At 37.2% G+C, this 21,210-nt stretch overlaps 1 protein-coding gene across 2 annotated transcripts in view; it reads right to left on the reverse strand.

Moving 5' to 3' along the window:
* Nucleotides 1-1,324: 1,324 nt before the first annotated feature.
* OPTN (optineurin) overlaps nucleotides 1,325-21,210 on the reverse strand; it is a 48,059-nt gene continuing 28,173 nt past the window's right edge. The window contains exons 9-14 of one of the 2 annotated variants that reach the window (XM_049881979.1): nucleotides 20,178-20,327; nucleotides 19,709-19,802; nucleotides 17,995-18,153; nucleotides 12,224-12,354; nucleotides 11,284-11,363; nucleotides 1,325-2,253 (exon numbers count right to left, since the gene is read on the reverse strand). In XM_049881979.1, coding sequence (XP_049737936.1) covers nucleotides 2,126-2,253; nucleotides 11,284-11,363; nucleotides 12,224-12,354; nucleotides 17,995-18,153; nucleotides 19,709-19,802; nucleotides 20,178-20,327 — 742 coding nt within the window. In that variant the 3' untranslated portion in view covers nucleotides 1,325-2,125. Of the gene's footprint in view, nucleotides 2,254-11,283; nucleotides 11,367-12,223; nucleotides 12,355-17,994; nucleotides 18,154-19,708; nucleotides 19,803-20,177; nucleotides 20,328-21,210 lie in introns of both variants that reach the window. The other variant, XM_049881978.1, reaches the window with a different exon arrangement.

Here is a 21,210-nt window from a genome sequence, read left to right on the forward strand (position 1 = left end):
TTTTATACTTAGGTCTTTGATCCATTTTGAGTTAGTTTTTGTACATGGAGTGAGGTATGGGTCTTGTTTCATTTTTTTGCAGATGAATATCCAGTTATTTGGCTGAGTACTTTATCTTTTTATTTGACACTTCAGGTTCCAGTAAAGACGTCTGTCTCTGTTTTACTTAGTTTTTTGGGTCTTTCCTGTGCAGGGACGGCGTGGTGCTTCTGTCTATGGCACCATGTTCACCAGAAGTCTTAATGTTTCTTTAAAGACAATCCCAAGTTAGCCCTTTTATTGTGGGTCAAATGGAAGTGTTAACCAATCTACAGTTTATGATGTACACAATGTGTTATAGGTGTGTTCATATTAAGTAATCTTATGATTCAAAGTTATTTTAAATATAACATTTGAGGACTTATTACTGTAAAATGATTTAACTAGGATTTTTTCATTGCCTCATTTGTGTTTCTTCCCTGCTTCCATCTTTCCATTGTTCCCTGTTTAACCAGACTTCAAGAGTACTGTGGAAGGCCCTGGATGAGGGGCAAAGATTACTGAGGTGTAATTAACTGGTAACATGGAACGAGCCCTTTGATGTGATCTCTGACTAAACTAATTAGATAAGAGATGCACAGAGTTTTCAACTTGATTATCTTATTGCTATTTGATTCCCTCAAAACAATAGCTTTAATTTAAATCACTCATGTGAACTTGCCTTCCTTCATTTGCAGTCCTTCTAATTATTGAGCAAACAGTTTGATCACAGGCTTAATATGGCCATTCATGCTATCATTTCAGAGTTTGGATCTGCTTAATACTTTTACTTGAACAAAGTAAAAAGAAATCCCTAGTACCTTAAATGGGAGACGATTTGCTTTGCTCCTCTGTTTAAGGATACTACAGAAATCTATTTTCTTTTAATTGAAATCATTGTTGAATTTGTACAGTGTATTCTTTTGGCAGGAAAATGTCTAACTATTTTGATTTCTATTTGAATATATATGATCAAGTATGCTTATGAGAAATTCTTATGAAAAATCCCAACAAGGGAGATCTTTTAATTGCTCTTAAATGTTTTTGGAACCTAGATGCATAAGGACAATATTTTTATGGCTGTTCTAATATTGGCTAGTCTGGGTAACCTCCAAGTTTACAAAAATATGGCAAATACTATCGATTCTTTCCCTTAGCAAGATTAACTTCCAACTCAAATAACATGTACTAGTCTCTAGAACAGGAATTTTCTCATAGAATTAACCAAACTGCTCTTAATATTAAGCTGAATAAGCTTAAGACAGAAAATGCACACTATGAAATTAGTCATATATGAAGAATGTAAAAGATTCATAAGCAAAATTTTATTTTGCAATGAGTATTTTTTTGTGATTATGAAGATGTAACCTGATCCAAGAATAAAGTTAATAGATAGCCGTTCTTTTTATAAGCTAACAAACTATCTACTGTACAAGCCCATGTATCTGCAGCGCTGTACAATGAAAGAACAAAGGTAACTTCTTTACACTATGAATGGTTATACGAAATCAAGTGAACCTTCTGGCATCTACTTCATGTATGCCAGTATGTTTCCACTTGTCCTGATAGCAAGTAAAAGTTCACAGTGCTTATACGAAAAAAGCCATATCCTAGCTTTGGTACAATTACTGTGGCTGCAATGAAACTATAACACACAGATATACACACAACCCCAGATAGATTCATTTTAAATGGATGACGAAAAATAACAATTTATTAAAAAAATACTTCGAAGACATTTTTCTCGATTGTATCTGTGACCACTTCATTTTTCCTGCTTCCTTAAAGGTTCTTAAAATTTATCAGTGAAGTTTCCTCCATCTAATTACATTAACTCTGTCACATGATGTCTATGGGGCAGTGCTCACACAAACCAAACACAAAAAAACCTGAATCTATTCTAAGAAGAATGGTATGCTTTAGGATTCTATTTTGTGAGCTTATGGAAATTCACAAAAAATGTCCTACTTAGAACACATATGTTTTCTTTCTCCTAAAACAAATAAGAGAAAATGTTTGCGTGAAAACAAATAACACAACAGTGCAAGTCTTAGAGGAAAAAAATCGGACATTTACCAACAATTTTGGGTGGGTGAAACATCAACACTTAAATGATACAGTCCATGACATGAATCTGCAACGTATCTATGTCGGGCAGAACTTCTCCACATTTGGGGCAAGAATGAATTGGAATATTCCTTTGTTGTTGTTGCCGCCAGTTTCTATCCTCGGCTCCTGGGAATAAGCATTCAATGAAATGTCATTAGTTTCGTACTGTAAGCAGTTTTGTTTGGTTGGCTTTAATAACAGATGGGCTAATATTAACACAAGTTAAACTTTGTCATCAATACCTAGTGGGAAGCGAATACTGATTTTTTTTTCTTTAACACAGATAAAATATCCACAGATGGTACTCTGCTTCTTTATTCCCTTAGGATTTCAACTCCATTCCATAAAAATACATGATTTCAGTTCTAGGCACGTGACAATAGATATTCTAATAAAAACTAGAACATCTGAGAGAAGAAAAGAGATGGATGATGATATAAGCAAAAGAAGGAGAGAATGAGGAAAAAAATGAAGAGAGCATGATAGAGGTATCCTGGAACAGGACATACCCTCCCAGAAGCAGAGACAATACTTAGGTTTATTCAGCAGACACCTTTGTGTACTCCAGGAAGTGCAAGAGACTGTGCTATGCACAGGGATGCAGACCTGGTGGGACCTCCGGCAAGAATGCTGACAATGACAGGCAGAGTAGTAAATGCCACGACTGTGTTTTGCATAAGGTGCTTCAGCAGATGTACACAGAAAGGCATCCAACTTAGGCTACTCAGTTAAGAAAGACTTCTGGGATAAGAGTGATTAAACTTGAAAGGAGTCATAAGAATGAAGTGGAGTTAGGCCGAGGTAAAATAAGTGTCAGGGACTGAACTGTGTCCCTCCAAAATATGTCAACTTGGGTAGCTAATGATTCTCAGTACTGTATGACTCTCTACCATTTTGTCATCTGGTATGATTTCCCTGTGTGTTGTAAATCCTATCACTATGATGTAATGAGATGGATTAGTGGCAGTTATATTGATGAGATCTACAAGATAAGATAGTGTCTTAATCCAATCTGTTCCGAGATAAAAAACAGAAGTGAGCAGGGAGACATGGGGACCTCATACCACCAAGAAAGCCGTGCTGGGAGCAGAGTGTATCCTTTGGACCTGAAGTTCCTGTGCTGAGATGCTCCCAGACCAAGGGAAGACTGATGACAGGGACCTTCTTCCAGAGCCAACAGAGAGAGAAAGCCCTCCCCTGGAGCTGACGCCCTGACTTCAAACTTGTAGCTTACTGGGCTGTGAGAGAATAAACTTCTGTTTGTTAAAGCCATCCACTTGTGGTATTTCTGTTATAGCAGCACTAGATGACTAAGAAAGTAAGCGAGGGTAAAGAATTAAAGTGTGCGTGTGTGTTTGAGTCGATTCTGACTCACAGCCACCCCATGTAACAGAGCAGAAATGTCCCACAGGGCTTCCAAAGCTGTAATTTTTACAGAAGCAGACTGCCACATCTTTTTCCTGAGGAGTTGCTGGGTGGGTTCAAAGGTCAACCTTTCTGTTCACAGCCAGACACTTAACCATCATGCCACCAGGCCTTCTTCAGTTGAAAAATGAGTCCTGTAATTTCTCCCAATTTTGGAGTCACACTGAGGTTTGATACTAAAGAATGCTTGAAATAGTGTTGACTTGATCAATGCTGGAAATTACTTCTGGCTCTTGTGGCATCTTTTTGACCTGAACCTTCTCGACCAATGCAAACCGTTTTGACTTTTCAGAGTCTCAGAAAAATCTCAGGCCCCTACAGTTTGGTTCAGCCCCCAAAATGTTTGTTGCCAGAGAATGACAGCAGAGATAACCTTTAACATGGTTATTTGCTTCTAACACATTATTTGAACTCAATAACATGTAATACTGTTACAGTTTGTTTTAAGCAAACATTAGAAGTATTTTTAGATAGAAATATTTATCACAAGGCATGATTTCTGAAGCAGGGAGTTTTCTAATTGTCTAGTTGCTCTAGATCAGGGTTCAACAAAGTTTCTTCTGTAAAGAGTAAATATTTAAGACTTTGCGGGCCATGTAATTTCCATGACAACGACTCAACTCTGCCACTGTAGCATAAAGGAAGCCACAGACACTACGTAAACAAATAGGCATGACTGTAATCCAATAAAAATTTATTTGTAAAAAGAGCGAACAGGTCAGATTTGGCCTGTGGGCTGTAGTTTGTCAATTTCTGCTCTAGACGACAACCAGACTCTTACTAGGGACTGTTCAGTCTTCATTTTAAACTTTATTGCCTCTATCTGTGCTTTTCATGTGTGTGTTGGCCTTAGTTTCCAGCTCAGATTTGGGCTGTTGTACCAGTCTACTAACAGGTCCCTTCTGTCTCCTGACTCTTCACCCTAAAACAAGCTTAGTCATTTTTCATTATTTAACACATCATGCTCTTTTCTGCTTTTGCCCTTCTATTCTCATACCATACTTATCTAAATCCCTGTTTCAAGGTCCAGTTTAAAACCACAATTTTGCAAGGCCTTTCTCAACTCTCCTGGCCCTCAATGATGACCCTTCCTCTGATCTTCCAACACGAATAGTTCTATTTCATGTTGTACTATGAATTCTTCTTATGTGCACATCCTGTGTCTCCAACTAGGCCATACATCCGTAGGGACATGACCATGACTTATGCCTTTTTGTTGCCTAGTGCCTGGCAGAATGTCCTAGAACAGAGTAGCCACTTCAAATGGCTGCTGATGGCAATGATGATAAAATATACTGAAATGGAATATTGTTTAAAGCAGTTTTGTTATGAAATTAAAAACTCTTAAGGCAGTCTCTGTTTGGAATAAATAGACACAATGGGAAATTTTTAGATTATAAATGTAAGTCAAAGACTGTTTGATCAGTTCTTCTTTATGTAAATAGACATTTCCCTCATATAGTTAAGAAGATAAAAAATCTTCCTTAAGAAATTTAGGTGCAATAGATTGTCCTTTTTGACCTGACAATCTTGTAGGACATGTGTAGACATAAGGTATATGAGTGTTCCTAGGACACTTAAGATCAGGTTATAGTGAAAACGCCTAGCAGTGCTTAAGTGGGTAGATGCAGCTTTCAGAGAAGAATACAGCTTTACCTGCTTTTGCTAAGAAATACTTAAGGCCAATGTTTGTCAGCCCATGTGCTACCTCCTCCCCTTCTGTATATGCACCATGAATACTAGGCTTATTCCTAACCTGAATTACTACCTCTATTTACTTTAACCTGCTTTTTCCTCCTGTAAAAGAACTTTAGGGGTGGGGGGTGGACAAAAGGAATAATCAGAAATTTGCCCAAAATTTAATAGTTTACTACAGATACTAATATTGTTCCCCTGCTGATGAAAACACCGTGATGCCGTTCCATTTCAGCAGTCACTTGGTATGTGAGAGTGACTTAGACTGATCCAGCATTATGAAAAAAAAAAAAAAAAAAAGTTTTATGTGAAATTTAAGATGGCATCTTAAACTCAGACTCCTCTTTTTCAGTGACATTGCTGCTAACCTTTCTGCTAGCTATGTCAGTCTTTGATTGCTTGAATTTTATTTTTTTATACCTAGAAACAAGAACAAGGCCTCCTTTTAGAGATATGCCATAGTCAGTGACCTATTTTAAACTACAGAATATTATTATTATTGTATTAAAACCACATAATAAATACACATTTCTATCAGTTTGTTGTACTGTGGGGACTTGGGTGTTGCTGTGATGCTGAAAGCTATGCCAAAGGTGTTCAAATACCAGCAGAGTCATCCATGGAGGACGGGTTTCACCTGAGCTTCCGGGCTAAGACAGACGGGAAGAAGGATCCGGCAGTCTACTTCTGAAAAGCATTAGCCAGTGAAAACCTTATGAATAGCAGCAGAACACTGTTTGATATAGTGCTGGAAGATGAGCCCCCCAGGTTGGAAGGCACTCAAAAGACGACTGGGGAAGAGCTGCCTCCTCAAAGTAGAGTCGACCTTAATGACGTGGATGGAGTCAAGCTTTCGGGACCTTCATTTGCTGATGTGGCACAAATCAAAATAAGAAACAGCTGCAAACATCCATTGGTAATTGGAATGTGGAATGTACGAAGTATGAATCTAGGAAAACTGAAAGTCATCAAAAGTGAAATGGAATGTATAAACATTGATATCCTAGGCATTAGTGAGCTGAAATGGACTGGTATCAGCCATTCTGAATCAGGCAATCGTATGTTCTACCACGCTGGGAATGACAACTTGAAGAGGAATGGCACTGCATTCATCATCAAAATGAACATTTCAAGATCTATCCTGAAGTACAATGCTGTAAGTGGTATGATAATATCCATACACCTACAAGGAAGATCAGTTAATGCGCTATTATTCAAATTTACACACCATCCACTAAGGTCAAAGATGAAGAAATTGAAGATTTTTACCAACTTCTGCAATCTGAAATTGATCAAACATGCAATCAGGAAGCATTGCCAATTACAGGACAGTGGAAGCAAAAGTTGGAAACAAAGAAGGATCAGTAGTTGGAAAATATGGCCTTGGTGATAGAAACAATGGCAGAGGTCACATGATGGAATTTTGCAAGACCAACGACTTCTTCATTGCAAATACCTTTTTTCACCAACATATACGGTGACTATACATGTGGACCCCCACATGTCTGTCAGTTTTTCATACTGTGGGGGCTTGTGTGTGCTGCTGTGATGCTGGAAGCTATGTCACTGGCATTCAAATGCCAACAGGGTCACCCATGGTGGACAGGTTTCAGCTGAGCTTCCAGACTAAGACAGATTAGGATGAAGGAGGACCTGGCAGTCTACTTCTGAAAAGCATTAGCCAGTGAAAACCTTTATGAATAGCAGTGCAACACTGTCTGATAGAGTGCCAGAAGATGAGCCCCTCAGGCACTCAAAATACGACTGGGGAAGAGCTGCCTCCTCAAAGTAGAGTCGACCTTAATGATGTGAATGGAGTTAAGCCTTTGGGACCTTCATTTGCTGATGTGGCACAACTTAAAATGACAAGAAACTGCTGCAAACATCCACTAATAATAGGAACAGGGAATGTACGAAGTATGAATCTAGGAAAATTAGAAATCATCAAAAATGGAATGGATTGATATTCTAGGCATTAGTGAGCTGAAACAGAGGGATACTGGTCATTTTGAATTGAACGATCATACGGTCTACTATGCTGGGAGTGACATCTTGAAAAGGAATGAAACTGCATTCATCATCAAAAAGAATACTTCTAGATCCATCCTAAACTACAACACTCTCAGTGATAGGATAATACTCATACACCTACAAGGAAGACCAGTTAATACAACTATTATTCAAATTTATGCACTAACCACTAATGTCAAAGATGAATAAACTGAAGATCTTTACTAACTTCTGAAGTCTGAAATTGATCAAACATGCAATCAGGATGCACTGATAATTACTGGTGATTGGGATGTGAAAGTTGGAAACAAAGAAGGATCGGTAGTTGGAAAATATGGCCTTGGTGATAGAAATGATGCCGAAGACTGCATGAAAGAATTCTGCCAAGACCAACGACTCTTCACTGCAAATACCTTTTCTTCACCAACATAAATGGTGACTATACACATGGACCTCACCAGATTGAACATACAGGAATCAAATTGACTACATCTGTGGAAAGAGATGAGGGAAAAGGTCAATATCATCAGTCAGAAGGCCAGAGTCGACTGTGGATCAGGGCATCAATTACTCATATGCAAATTCAAGTTAAAACTGAAGAAAATTAGAACAAGTCGACAAGAACCAAAGTATGACCCTTAGTATATCCCACCTGAATTTAGGGACCATCTCAAGAACAGATTTGACGTGCTGAACACTAATGACCAAAGACCAGATGAATTGTAGAATGACATCAGGGACATCATACATGAAGAAAGCAAGAGATCATTAAAAATGCAGGTGTCTTGGATTGAATTGTGTCCCTCCAAAAATAAGTGTATTGATTTGGTTAGGCCATGATTCCCAGTATCCTGTGGTTGTCCTCTATTTTGTGATTGTAATTTTATGTTGAGAGGATTAGGGTAGGATTGTAACACCACCCTTACTCAGGTCACTTCCCTGATTCAAGAGAGGAAACAGAGGGAAAGAGAAGCAAGCAGAGAGTCAGGGTCCTCATATCACCAAGAAAGCAGCACCAGGAGCAGAGCTCGTCCTTTGGACCTGGGGTCCCTATGCCTGAGAAATTCCTCAACCACGGAAAGATTGAGGACAAGGACCTTCTTCCAGAGCCGAAAGAGAGAGAAATCCTTCCCCTGGAGCTGACGCCTTGAATTTGGACTTTTAGCTACTTTACTGTGAGGAAATAAATTTCTTTTTGTTAAAGCCATCCACATGTGGTATTTCTGTTATAGCAGTACTAGATGACTAAGACAACGGGAGAGAAAGAAAAGACCTAAATGGATGTCAGAAGTGACTCTGACACTTGCTCTTGAACGTCAAGTAGCTAAAGCAAAAGGAAAAAATGATGAAGTAAAAGAGCTGAACAGAAGGTTTCAAAGGCTGGCTCGAGAAGACAAAGTAAAGTATTATGATAACATGTGCAAAGAGCTGGAAATAGAAACCGAAAGGGAAGAACACACTCAGCATTTCTCAAGCTGAAAGAACTGAAGAAAAAATTCAAGCCTCAAGGTGCAATACTGAAGGATTCTATGGGGAAATTATTAAATGACGCAGGAAGCATCAAAAGATGGAAGGAATACACAGTCACTACACCAAAAAGAACTGGTCGACATTCAACCATTTCAGGAGGTAACATATGATCAGGAACCAAAGGTACTGAAGGAAAAAGTCCAAGCTGCACCGAAGGCACTGGCGAAAAACAAGGCTCTGGGAATTAAAAGGATACCAGTTGAGATGTTTCAACAATTGGATGCAGGGCCAGAAGCGCTCACTTGTCTATGCCAAGAAATCTGGAAGGCAGCTACCTAGCCAACCGATTGGAAGAGATCCATATTTATGCCTGTTCCCAAGAAATGTGATCCAACTGAAAGCAGAAATTATTGAAAAATCTCATTAATATCACACGCAAGCAAAATTTTGCTGAAGATCATTCAAAAATGGCTGCAGCAGTATACTAACAGGAAACTGCCAGAAATTTAAGCTGGATTCAGAAGAGGACATGAAACTGGGGATATCACTGATGATGTTGGATGGATCCTGGCTGAAAGCACAGAATACAATAAAGATTTTTACCTGTGCTTTAACAGTTTTATTGGCTATGTATGCTAAGGCATTCGACTGTGTGGATCATAACAAATTACAGATAACATTATAAGGAATGGGAATTCCAGAACACTTAATTGTGCTCATGAGGAACCTTTATATAGATCAAGAGGCAGTTGTTCGGATAGAACAAGGAAATACTGATTGGTTTAAAGTCAGGAAAAGTGTGCATCAGGGTTGTATCCTTTCAGCATACCTATTCAATCTGTATACTGAGCAAATAATCCGAGAAGCTGGACTATATGAAGAAGAACGGGGCATCAGGATTGAAGGAAGATTCATTAACAACCTGTGTTATGCAGATGACACAACCTTGCTTGCTGTAAGTGAAGAGGACCTTGAGCACTTACTGATAAAGATCAAAGACCACAGCCTTCAGTAGGGTTACACCTCAACATAAAACAAAAAACCTTTACAACTGGACCAATAAGCAACATTATGATAACAGAGAAAAGACTGAAGTTGTCAAGGATTTCATTTTATTTGGATCTACAATCAACACCCACTGAAGCAGCAGTCAAGAAATTAAAAGATGCATCGCACTGGGCAAATCTGCAGCAAAAGACCTCTTTAAAGTGTTGAAAAGCAAAGATGTCACCTTGAAGACTAAGGTGTGCCTGACCCAAGCCATGGTGTTTTCAATTACCTCCTATGCCTGTGAAAGCTGGACGATGAATAAAGAAGACTGAAGAAGAACTGATGTCTTTGAATTGTGGTGCTGGAGAAGAACATCGAATATACCATGAACTGCCAAAAGAACGAACCAATCTGCCTTGGAAGAACAACAACCAGAATACTCTTTAGAAGCAAGGATGGCAAGACTACATCTCACATACTTTGGACACGTTGTCAGGAGGGATCAATCCCTGGAGAAGGACATTATGCTTGGTCAGTGAAAAAGACGAAGACCCTCAATGAGATGGACTGACATAGTGGCTGCAAGAATGGGCTTAAGCATCATTGTGAGGATGGTGCAGAACCGGGCAGTATTTCATTCTGTTGTACATACGGTCGCTATGAGTTGGAACCAACTCGATGATACCTAACAACAACAATAAATATGGCGTCATACTTTTAATAAGTGCTATGATCAATTTCTGTGTCATGGTTAAGAGTCAGATAATCTTGGGTTTCACTTCCAGTTCTGCCACTAATTAGCCTTGTGATCCTGGGCAAATTATTTAACCTTGCCAAGTTTCAGTTTCATCATCTGTATGATGGTGCTAATAATATATAATAGAACTTTTGTGAGGATTAATACGATATGTATACAGTGATTAGCACAGTGCCTGGGCATAGAAAACTCTCAGACGGTAATATCATTATGTGCATGTAGTGGGTAAAAAGGTAAGTTTATCTTTTAACAGTATAAATGTGTATTTAAAACATAAATAATCATAACTTAAAATAGCAGGAAAGTATTAAAACAATAATAAAATACTTTGGAGATTTAGGAGGGAGAGGTCACATTCTCTTGGATTCACAGCGATGGTACATGAATTGGGTTTTAAAGATGGGGTAAGAGTTTACTGAAAAGAGACTGGAGGAATACTAGGTAAAGGGCACAGAATAAGCAATACACGTTGGTATAAAAGCTTAGGACAAGTTCAAGGAACAGTGAATGACTCAGTTTGGCTAAGGTCTGTGGTAGATTAGAGTGAGTTATCTTAAAAGGCTTCAAAGGTTGGCAGTGCCCCACCTTAATTGGATGAAGACCAGAGTGAAGAGTCTAGTCTTTATCTAATAGGTAATGGGTAGAAAGTATGGTATCGTGGAAATAAGACTGATGGGTGCTATATTTTTGGAAGATCCATTTGGAATGCATTGTATAGAATGTAGTGGATTTTTTTCTTTAAGCATCTTCTTCATAGGATATTGTGACTCACTGGAAGCCTGAAAAAACCTAGAGTCCACGGCACTCACCTCTTTGAACGAGGTAAGCCTGCTGGTCTGGGTCGCTTGTTCTGGCCCCATGACGGCTCTGCATCTCCATCAGGGACTGCCTGCTGGGATTAAAAGCAACACTGTATGTGATGTGCAGAAACCCTAAAAACATGAACAGCATTAAGCAGACATTTTCAATGGAAGTATGATGGAAAAAAAGAATTGAACTACAATGCCAAGGTTCATAGAGACGAGAACCAGAGACTAATTTGAGTTTTAAATAGTATCAGCACTAGAACACAATATAGTAAAAGTAAATGACAATTAAGATAAAATAATCAGGAAATAACCAAACTGTCAACTGATGGGGAAATAGATTAGGAAAAAGTGGCCTATTTCTAAAATAAGACAGTACACAGCAATTAAACAGAATGAATTAAATCTGCAACTACCAACAGAGTTTAAAATCCCAACACTGTGTAAAGCAAATTGCAAAACGATACACAGAGTGATAACTTTACAACTTAAACACATGGAAATTAATACTATCTTGTTTTAAAAAAATACTTGAAGCAAATATTAGCAACTGCCAGTTCTGGATGGCATACATATTGGTGTATGTAGTTTTATAATTCTCAAAATGAATTTTTAAAAACCAGAAGTAATTTTGGTAGTATTTTCTTTTAAAACACATCACAGAATTTAAAGAGCTGTGAATATTTTATCCATGACAACGGCAAGATATGACATCAGAACATATAATGTCACGTTTTTATAAGTTATCTATAAGCAAGGAACTCAATCAGCTTCCCATAAGACTCTGCAAAGCCTTATATTAAGCCAAACTCAATGTTAGGGACACAAGTAAATGAAGTATACTGAACAATTCTTAGCTCAAATTATGAAATGTCTTTGACGGACCACCTCTTCTAGAGTCCAAGCTGGTGCGTGCTCTATGTCTTCCTCTCCTTTACCTTACCTGCCTCCATCTTCAAAAACATTATTTTCTTTCAGCAAAATTGCCAGCTGCAATGCCAGTTGCTCCTTTTCTTCATGAATCTTCTCTCTTGCGGCTCTTTCAGCATGAAAATCAGAACAGTAAACCTCCATCTGTTAGAGAAGATACAGAGGTTATTAACTAGACGAATGTGGATTTGCTGCTTCCTGTGATATGCCTTTTAAATGGCAGGTACATATTTCTGCTAGAAGCCAGTGTAATGATCATGACTTTCCAATTACATCCAAACAGAAGATGCAAGTTGTCGTGTGTATGTGTGTGTGATTTAAACAATGAGAACTCAGCAACTACAATGATACAAGTTGTTTAAATACTATAAAAAAAAAAATACATACCATTAATTCAGTAAACTTCTCTGTCCCTTGATAGTGTGGTAAAATGTTTAATTTTTAAAAAATAATGTTCAGGATTAACTCAACCATTGCAAATGATTTATTCGCCCCACCAGGTATATTTATAAAGGCTGACGTTAAGCTAAGTTTAAAATGATAAAATTAAATAGATGCTATTTACCGAATTCTAAACATGTAGGGTTCTTTATATTGATTCTCATTTCACCTTATCAAAAATCCTAGGAATGTGGAATTGCTATCTTCATTTTACAAGCAAGCTTAATAGCGCTTAACTTTGGGCAAATTAGTCAAGTGGCCAAAATAGGATTTGAACTCAGACAGACACTTATGCTCTTTCCATACACCATACCACTTCTCGTGTGTGGTAGCCAGCCTCCAAGATGTGATCCTCACCTCGTTATTCATGCCCTATGTGGCCCCTCCCACAATGAATACGGCCAACCTCTGCACTAGGATTTTGCAGAAATGATGGTGTGTAGCTTCTGAGACTGGGTCACAAAAGACATTGTAGCTTCCACCTTCCTCTCTTTTGGATCATTTGCTGTGGAGGAGGCGGCCATGTCATCGGGGCACTCAAGCAGCCCTATGCACAGGCCCACATGGTGAGGAACTGAGTGAGGTCTTCCACCAACAGCCATATGTGCGAGACATCTTGGAAATGGATCTTCTCTTTTTGGGTGCAGCCTCACGAGAGACACTGAGCCAGAACCACCCAGCTAAGCTGCTCCTGGATTCTGACCCACAGAAACTGTGTGAGAAAATAACTGTTTACTGATGGTTTAAGCTGTTAAGTTTTGAGATAACTTGTTACACAGCAATAGATAATTAATATGCCATAACAGTAATTTCTTCATTGTTATTAAATTATAAAGTAAAAACAAACCATTTAATAATGTTAGAAATTTAAGTGAATTGAGCATTATTCTACTACTAGTTTTTAACTTTCTGTGTTTAAAATTGTAGGCTTTTTCTTTTCAAATTTAATTGTCCCAGGACAGAAATTATTATCCATTATTTTAAATTGTTGTAAATCCATGTAACAAACATTCATCTTTTCAACATTCCTGACATGTACAATTCAGTGATATTAGTTACGTTTATCCATTACTTTTAAAAGTAAAACTAACAAAAATCCAAATATTCTATCAAAACTGCAGTTAGAAAAATAAAGGGATCGTTTTAAGGGACTTTCTACCAGTTGTGAGTGATCCAGCATATTATTGATGGATCATGAGTTTTTGAGTCAGACCTAAATTCAAGTTACAATCTCACTCCTATAACTGCTAGCTTTGATCCAGTAGGAATAGGGTCTTTATTTTGTCCATTCCTACAGCCCCAGAAGCCCCAGTGTCTGACATATTAATGACACTAGAAAAAGTGTTGTTGAATGAATGAACAAATGTATCCATTCAGACAAAACAAATATCAATGCACAGAACATGGCAAAAATATATGACTACAGGCAAGTAGAACAACCCAGCAGAGCATAAGGTACCCAATGCAAAGGAGATGCTCCATTCCATGGGAGTCAGTCATTCCGGGCAGTATATGAGTGTATATATGGAGAATGATAAATTGTTGACTTTGTTACATTAAGAAACAATCTGTTTATCTTCATCAGATTGGCAAAGATTTAAAAGAACAATAGCAAGGATATGAGGAAAACAGGAGTTATTATACACTTTTGCTGAGTATAATTTAGGTTACGTATTCTTGGAAGACAATTTGGTAGTATTTACTTGAAATGTACATATCCAATGACTCACTCATTCCATTTCTATTATTCTACAAGTGCACAAAGGCACATACAAAAATGTTCACTGCTGCATTGTTGGTAATTGCAAAATATTAGCACCACCTAAATGTCCATTAATACAGGACTAGTTAACTCATGATAACCCACCCTTTGGGACACAATGCAACAGCTAAAAAAAATAATGGATGGCTGTGAGTACAACCCTGGAGAGATGTCCAAGATAGACAATTAGCAAAAATGTAGTACAAAAAGTATAGTGTGGTTTCATTTTTAATTAAACCCAACCAACAAAATAAAAATAGAAAAAACCTCGAATCCGCCAGGTGCACCTTGGAAACTCTATGGGGCAGTACTACTCTGTTCTATAGGGTCGCTATGAGTCGGAATCGACTTGACGGCAGTGGTTTTTTCTTTTTTAACCCTTACCAAAATGGAATTCGGAGAAGTTAGATTTTCACTTTCTATATTTCTGTATTGTCTAAATATTTTGTTTTATAATAAGTAGCATTTTTTATATAACTTAAAAATAAATTTAAAAGATTTTAGTACCAGATTATCCTAAAACCTCCTCTGAGATTTTTGGTTATTTAAAAGGAAAAAAGGTTTTCCCTCTTGTTTTATGTGATTTCACATCTCAGGCAGGATATATTGTCTTATATACATGCAAATAAAATCTCCCCAAGCACTCCAACTACCAGCATCAGAGATTAAAATAGTCACAAGAAGCCAAGCTTATAAAAATTATTCCAGAGAACAGTAAAAAAATGTGCCTTAACTTGTTTTTATGAGGCCAGGATAACTTGATATCAAAACTTGACAAGGACATTAGCAAAAGAAAAATTCTAGGCCAATCTTACTCAAGAATATAGATATAAAAATCCTAAGCAAAAAATGAACAAACCAAATTCAGCAACATGTACTAAGGATAATTCAAGGAATTCAAGGTTTGTTTAATATTAAAAAAAAAATATATATATATATATATATAATTCACCATGTTAAAGGGAAAAAAGCATATAAATATCTAATTATATTATATGAAGAAAAAAATTTCCTAAATAAAATTCAAACCTGCTCAAAACAAAAATTCTTCATTACAGAGAGAGCAACTAGGGTCACATAACAAACAGGGTGTATGTAAGTTTTTGTATGAGAAACTGACTTGACTTGTAAACTTTCACTTAAAGCACAATAAAAAAAAAAATCTTGGCAAATGAGAAAGAGAAAAGAATTTTTATCTGATAAATTATATCTACAAAAAGCCTATGGCAAATATCATACACTTAACAGTGAAATGTTAAAAGCGCTGCCTATGAGACTGGGAGCAAGACAAAGCTGTCTGCTATCTCTACTATTATGCAACACTATACTGGGAGTCCTTAACAGTGCAATAAGGCAAGAAAAAGAAATAACAGAAAGATCAAGAAAGAAAAAAGTCATTAAAATGATATGATTATTTATGTAGAAAGCCCAAAAGAATATTTAGAACTATTATGAGAATTAAAATGTGAGTTGAGCAAGTTTGTTGCATACAATGTCAATAAACAAAAAATCAACTGTATCTCTATATATGAGCAACGCTTGGGAAATCAAGTTTTTAAAAAATATTTTTAAAAAACCATAACAGATGGCATATCTTTATTAGCAATGTTATTATTTACATTTTTATTAGCTATTTTATACATCTAAGAATAAATCTAGTGAAAATGAGCAAAACCTTTACTAAGAAGATGAAAAACATTACTGAGAACAATTAAAGAAGATATACCATGTTTGGAAACGCTGGTGGCATAGTGGTTATGAGCTACAGCTGCTAACCAAAAGTCGGCAGTTCAAATCCACCAGGGACTCCTTGGAAACCCTATGGGGCAGGTCTACTCGGAATCGACTCAACAACAATGGGTTTGGCTTTTTTTGGTTTATACCATGTTCATGGATTGGAAGAGTCAATAGTGTAAAGATGGTAATTCTTTCCAAATTGATCTATCAATATTCAATATAATTCCAATCCAAACCCCAACATGTTTGCGTGTAAGTATGTATGGAAAATGCCAAACTGATTTTAAAATTTATATGAAAAGGCAAAAAGGAAAGAATACCTAAAGTCCTCTTAAAGAATATTAACAAAGTAAGAGGGCTTATTTTTACCAGATGTCAAGGACAGTATGGTATCAGATCAAGGACACACAAACAAACCAATGGAGCAGTACGGAGAGACCCATGCATAAAAAGATGCACACAATTTATGACAAAGAGGGCAACACAGCAATTAAGAAAAGATGGCCTTTTTAATAGATGGTGCCAAGTGAGCTGGATACCTACGCAGGAAAATCTTATGACTCTTTACCCTTATCTCACTTCATATACAAAAGCCAATTCCAGATGGTTTTAGATCTTAATGTAAAAGACAAAACAATAAAGCTTTGGGAAGATAACATAAGAGGATATCTCCATGGCCTTAGGATATTGACAGTTTCTCAAACAGGACACTGAAAGTACTAACCATAAATGACAAGACTGATAAATTACACTACATTAAAATTAAGAACTTTTGTTCATCAAAAGACTCCTTTCATGAGAGTGAAAAGGCAAGTCACATGGTGAAGAAACTGGCAACAAATATAACTGACAAGGGTTTGTATCAGGAGTGCATAAAGAAGTCCTTCAAAATAAAGAAAAAGTCAAGCAAACCAAAAGAAAAACAAATACTTGATCAAGTACAAAAGAAGAAATACTTAAATGAACAACAGACATTTGAAAAAGTACTCAAACTCATTATTCACCAGGGAAATGGAAATTAAATGAGATACAACACACTTGTCAGAATGGTTAAACTAAAAAAGGCTGACAATACAAGTGTTGATAAGGATGTACAGCAATGGGAACTCTCAAACACTGCTGATGGAAGAAAAAACTGGTACAACCATTTTGGAAAATTGTTTGGAATTACCTATTAAAACTGAATATCACGCATATCCTGTGAGTCAGCAATTTCACTCCCAGCTATGTACCCAATAGAAACAAGGGCACATGTGAACAAAGAGGCATATACAAGAAGTCACAACATTAATCATAATGCTCCAAACTGGAAATAACCGGACTATCCAACAACTATAGTGTAGGTAGATAAATAACTGTATACAACAAAATACAATACAGTGATAAAAATGGAGGAACTACAGCTACTGGAACCACACTGATGAATCTCACAAGCTTAATGTCGATGGAAAAAGCCAATCTCAAAAAATACAAATGTATGATTCCATTTAAAGTTCAAAGAGGCAAAAACTAAACTAGGGTTTTAGATGTCAGAATGATGGTTACCTGTGGGAAAAAATGGGGAGGTCGTGGCCGGATGGGAAGCAGGTAGCAGGAGGAGGGTTTCCAGAAGGCTGATAATGCTCTGTTGTTGATTTGATGAGTGGTTTCACCAGGGTTTGCTCTATGTGAATTCACTGAGCTCTACACTTAAGATTGGTGTGCTTTTCCACATGTTATATTTCAGTAAAAAAGTTTAAAAAATACAATGATGGAAAATACAAAATCAAAATATGCATTTTAAACCACGTTACTCTCCCACTTGAAATAGAAAATCCGAGCCCATGTTTCAGAGTGTATCTTACCTGGGCCCTGAGGACAGTCATGGTTTCCAGGTCCTCCTCCTGTTTGGCAATGGTTTGCTTCATCTCATCTATTTGGAGCTGCTTGGAAGCCAGTGCCTTCTCTGCCAGTTCCAGTTTTTCGTCTAGTTCCTGCAGCACTGCCATGTCCACTTGTTCTGACTGAAACAGACACGTTTATTATAGAATGGTGCTGAAATAATTCAACCTATTAGAGTAAAATATTAGATAGAGGTTCATTCTAAAAAATATATTGGCTCTAAACTATTACATTAATTACTGATGCTAACTTACTCAGAAAATTGTGTCCATTTAACTTACAGCTTGCAAATAATCATTTCCTAATTTATTACAATAATGATAAAAATAGCACACTAAATTAAGGGAGAAAACTACAAACCCCAATCTCAATGAGGCTGTGATTCACTGATACTGTTATGTTTCCACTCATGTCACTCCTACTTTGTGAAGTCAGTGGGAAAGAAGAAACATGTTTCAATTAAAAATCTACTAGGTTCCTAGAGAAGAAATATATTCTATATAAAGATAAATAAAAAACAAAGAGTATATTTACAAGGCTATAAACTCAAAGACCCCTTCTAATTCAAGGCTGCCATGGTCTTTAAATTATCACACCATGCTGGGCATTATTACTAATTTAAGTTGCACGTCAATGAGTTCAGGGTCTCAGATTTCCCTGACAGCCTTGCAGAGTCCCATGCACCAGGTGGCACCTCTCACTGCAGCCAGCTGTCTGACTATGCACTATTCACAGAGGAGTGCATGCATGCTGTCAGCTCTCTACAAACCGACCATTAGAAACACTCAAAGCTTACTCCCAGACTGGAGGACGTTAGCACATCTTTGTATACAAAGAGCATTGTGTGTGTGTACACATATTTAATTAAGTCTGGTTTCAAAGATTACACACACACATACAGTCGAGCATCACTTAAAATCCATGATACGTTCACTGAAATAGGACGTTAGGTGAACAACATCGCTTGTGACAATTTGGATCCTCCTCTTAGCACTGAAAACCCAGATTCCTCTGCCCCAGCTATGCCCATGGCTGTGTACAGGTTATGGTGGTCACCCCTCTCCCTGGGAAGCTCTCTGTGCACTTTGGGGCAGGTGGGAGGGGTGCCTGCAAGCCTGGGGGTGGTGATCCCGGACGGTGGGGGCTGTGGATTAGCCGGACCACGGCCTCGCTGCCCTCACATCCGTATGAATCAAATCCACATCAAGGAGCCCACGAGCCTGGGGTGAGCAGGCCTTCAGTCATGCATAAGCTTTGGTTCTGACTTTGGGGCCTTAAAGGATGTTGGCAAATGTTGAGAGTAACCCCTTCTCCTTGTGCAGAGGAGAGACCCAGGGAGGTACTTTGTCATGCAACACACTCATGACAGAACAAGGATTAGAATCCCAGGCTTCTTATTATTCATTGCTCTGTAGGGAATAAAGAGTACAACATTACTGGACCACAGACGTACATGCAGTTGGACATTGCCCAAACGGACGTTATGTGGTGCAGGACTGTATATATATAAAATATCAGAAGTTGTAAATATTTAGGCACAAAAAATCAATCATAAACTAAAAAACAACCTTTGAAACCACACTTCATTAGGGATTAATGTAACTATTTTACATATAAAAAGTTTGATAGCTTCCATTCATTACTAGGCTGTGAAAATAATATTTTTCCCATGAATACCTCTTTCATTTTTAGTTCCTCAATTGTGTTCAATGCACTATTGTGTTCTTGAAGAAGCTTGCTGTGTGTCAACTGTAGAGTGGCTAATTTGGCCCTATTAAAAAAGAGATTAAAAAAAAAAAAAAGGAAACAGATTAAAAAAAAAAGGACTCTTGGGGGGAAAAAATCACAGAAACATAATTATAGCCTTGTCTCCCAACCTTCTTCCGAGTGCTCAACTAGCAAAATCTCCTCTCCTATATTCCACCACCTACTAGCATTTTCCAACTCTTAAAGACAAGACAGAGTGCATATAATTTCCATAATTTGTTAAGATAAAACTTATTCCCTTGGAAAATTCTCCCAGTACTCCTTCAAATAAATAAAAGAGAAATTTTGTAATTTCATTCTGAAATCCTAATGCCAATCTGTATAAAATCGCTGTTCTATATCCTTTTAGCAAGCAGCCGTTCAATCACGGCATACTCACTTTTCTTCCTCTGTTTTCGTTTGCTCCATTTTGATTTCTGATCGCATGCTTTCCACTTGCAGCTCTAATTTTTTGTTATTATATACAAGTTCTTGATTTTCATTCAGCTCTGATGGGGTTGCAGTATTTTTCCTTTCAAGGGCCTGACACCTAAGAAAGATCATGATTTCTTGAGGACAAAAATTACTCCTTCACTTCTCAGTGGCTTTTAAACAAATACCAGGATTATGTAGCAAATATAATACATCTTAGGGTTGTAATTTTCAAGGATTTAATAGTATAAAATAAAATATTTTATCCTCTTTGCTTTTCTCCTAGACACGGACATTTTTTGAACCCTTAGGCCTAAACATAGAAAACTACAGATCTAAGATCACAACAGCTATCCACTTTGAATAACTGATTTAAGTAGTCTTGCTAATATTTATTTGTATTTAAACACAGACGAAAGTAGTAACTGGCCAAAGGTACTTCTCATATAGTGATGATCTATGGATACCTTTTATATTTAAAGAAGCTGGTGGTTCTGATGAACACAATGACTAGGACTTCTGACAAAGATTCAACAGGGGAAAAGAAGTGCCCTAGGTCCTCTTAAAGACCAAAAAGAGAATTCCAGTATAATAATAGCAAATTATATGCAAGGCATTAATGCCAAGCACTTAAACAGCGTCTCATTTAATAGAATGTATGAAGTTAAAAAAAAAAAAGTTTTTTTTTTTTATATGAAGTAAGATCTATGACACACAATTTACAAAGATATAACTGAGGCTCAGAGAGGTTAAATAACTTGCCCTAGGTCATATAACGAATGAGTGGTAAACCCATATTTTAAACCTAGTCTGTTTGTCCAAAGTCCTTAGCTTTAGCCGCTATGCGGTACCAGATTACCATAACACTGTATAGTGGTAAAAAAAAAAAAGCACAAATCCAAGAAGACATACACCCATATGTTGTGCTGGGAATCTGTTTGCCAGTTAATCCAATAGAATAACATCAATTTAGTTTTCCTAAATTTTGGGTAACTTCTTAC

This window comes from Elephas maximus, chromosome 4 (assembly GCF_024166365.1).
Source record: "Elephas maximus indicus isolate mEleMax1 chromosome 4, mEleMax1 primary haplotype, whole genome shotgun sequence".
Taxonomy (NCBI): domain Eukaryota; kingdom Metazoa; phylum Chordata; class Mammalia; order Proboscidea; family Elephantidae; genus Elephas; species Elephas maximus.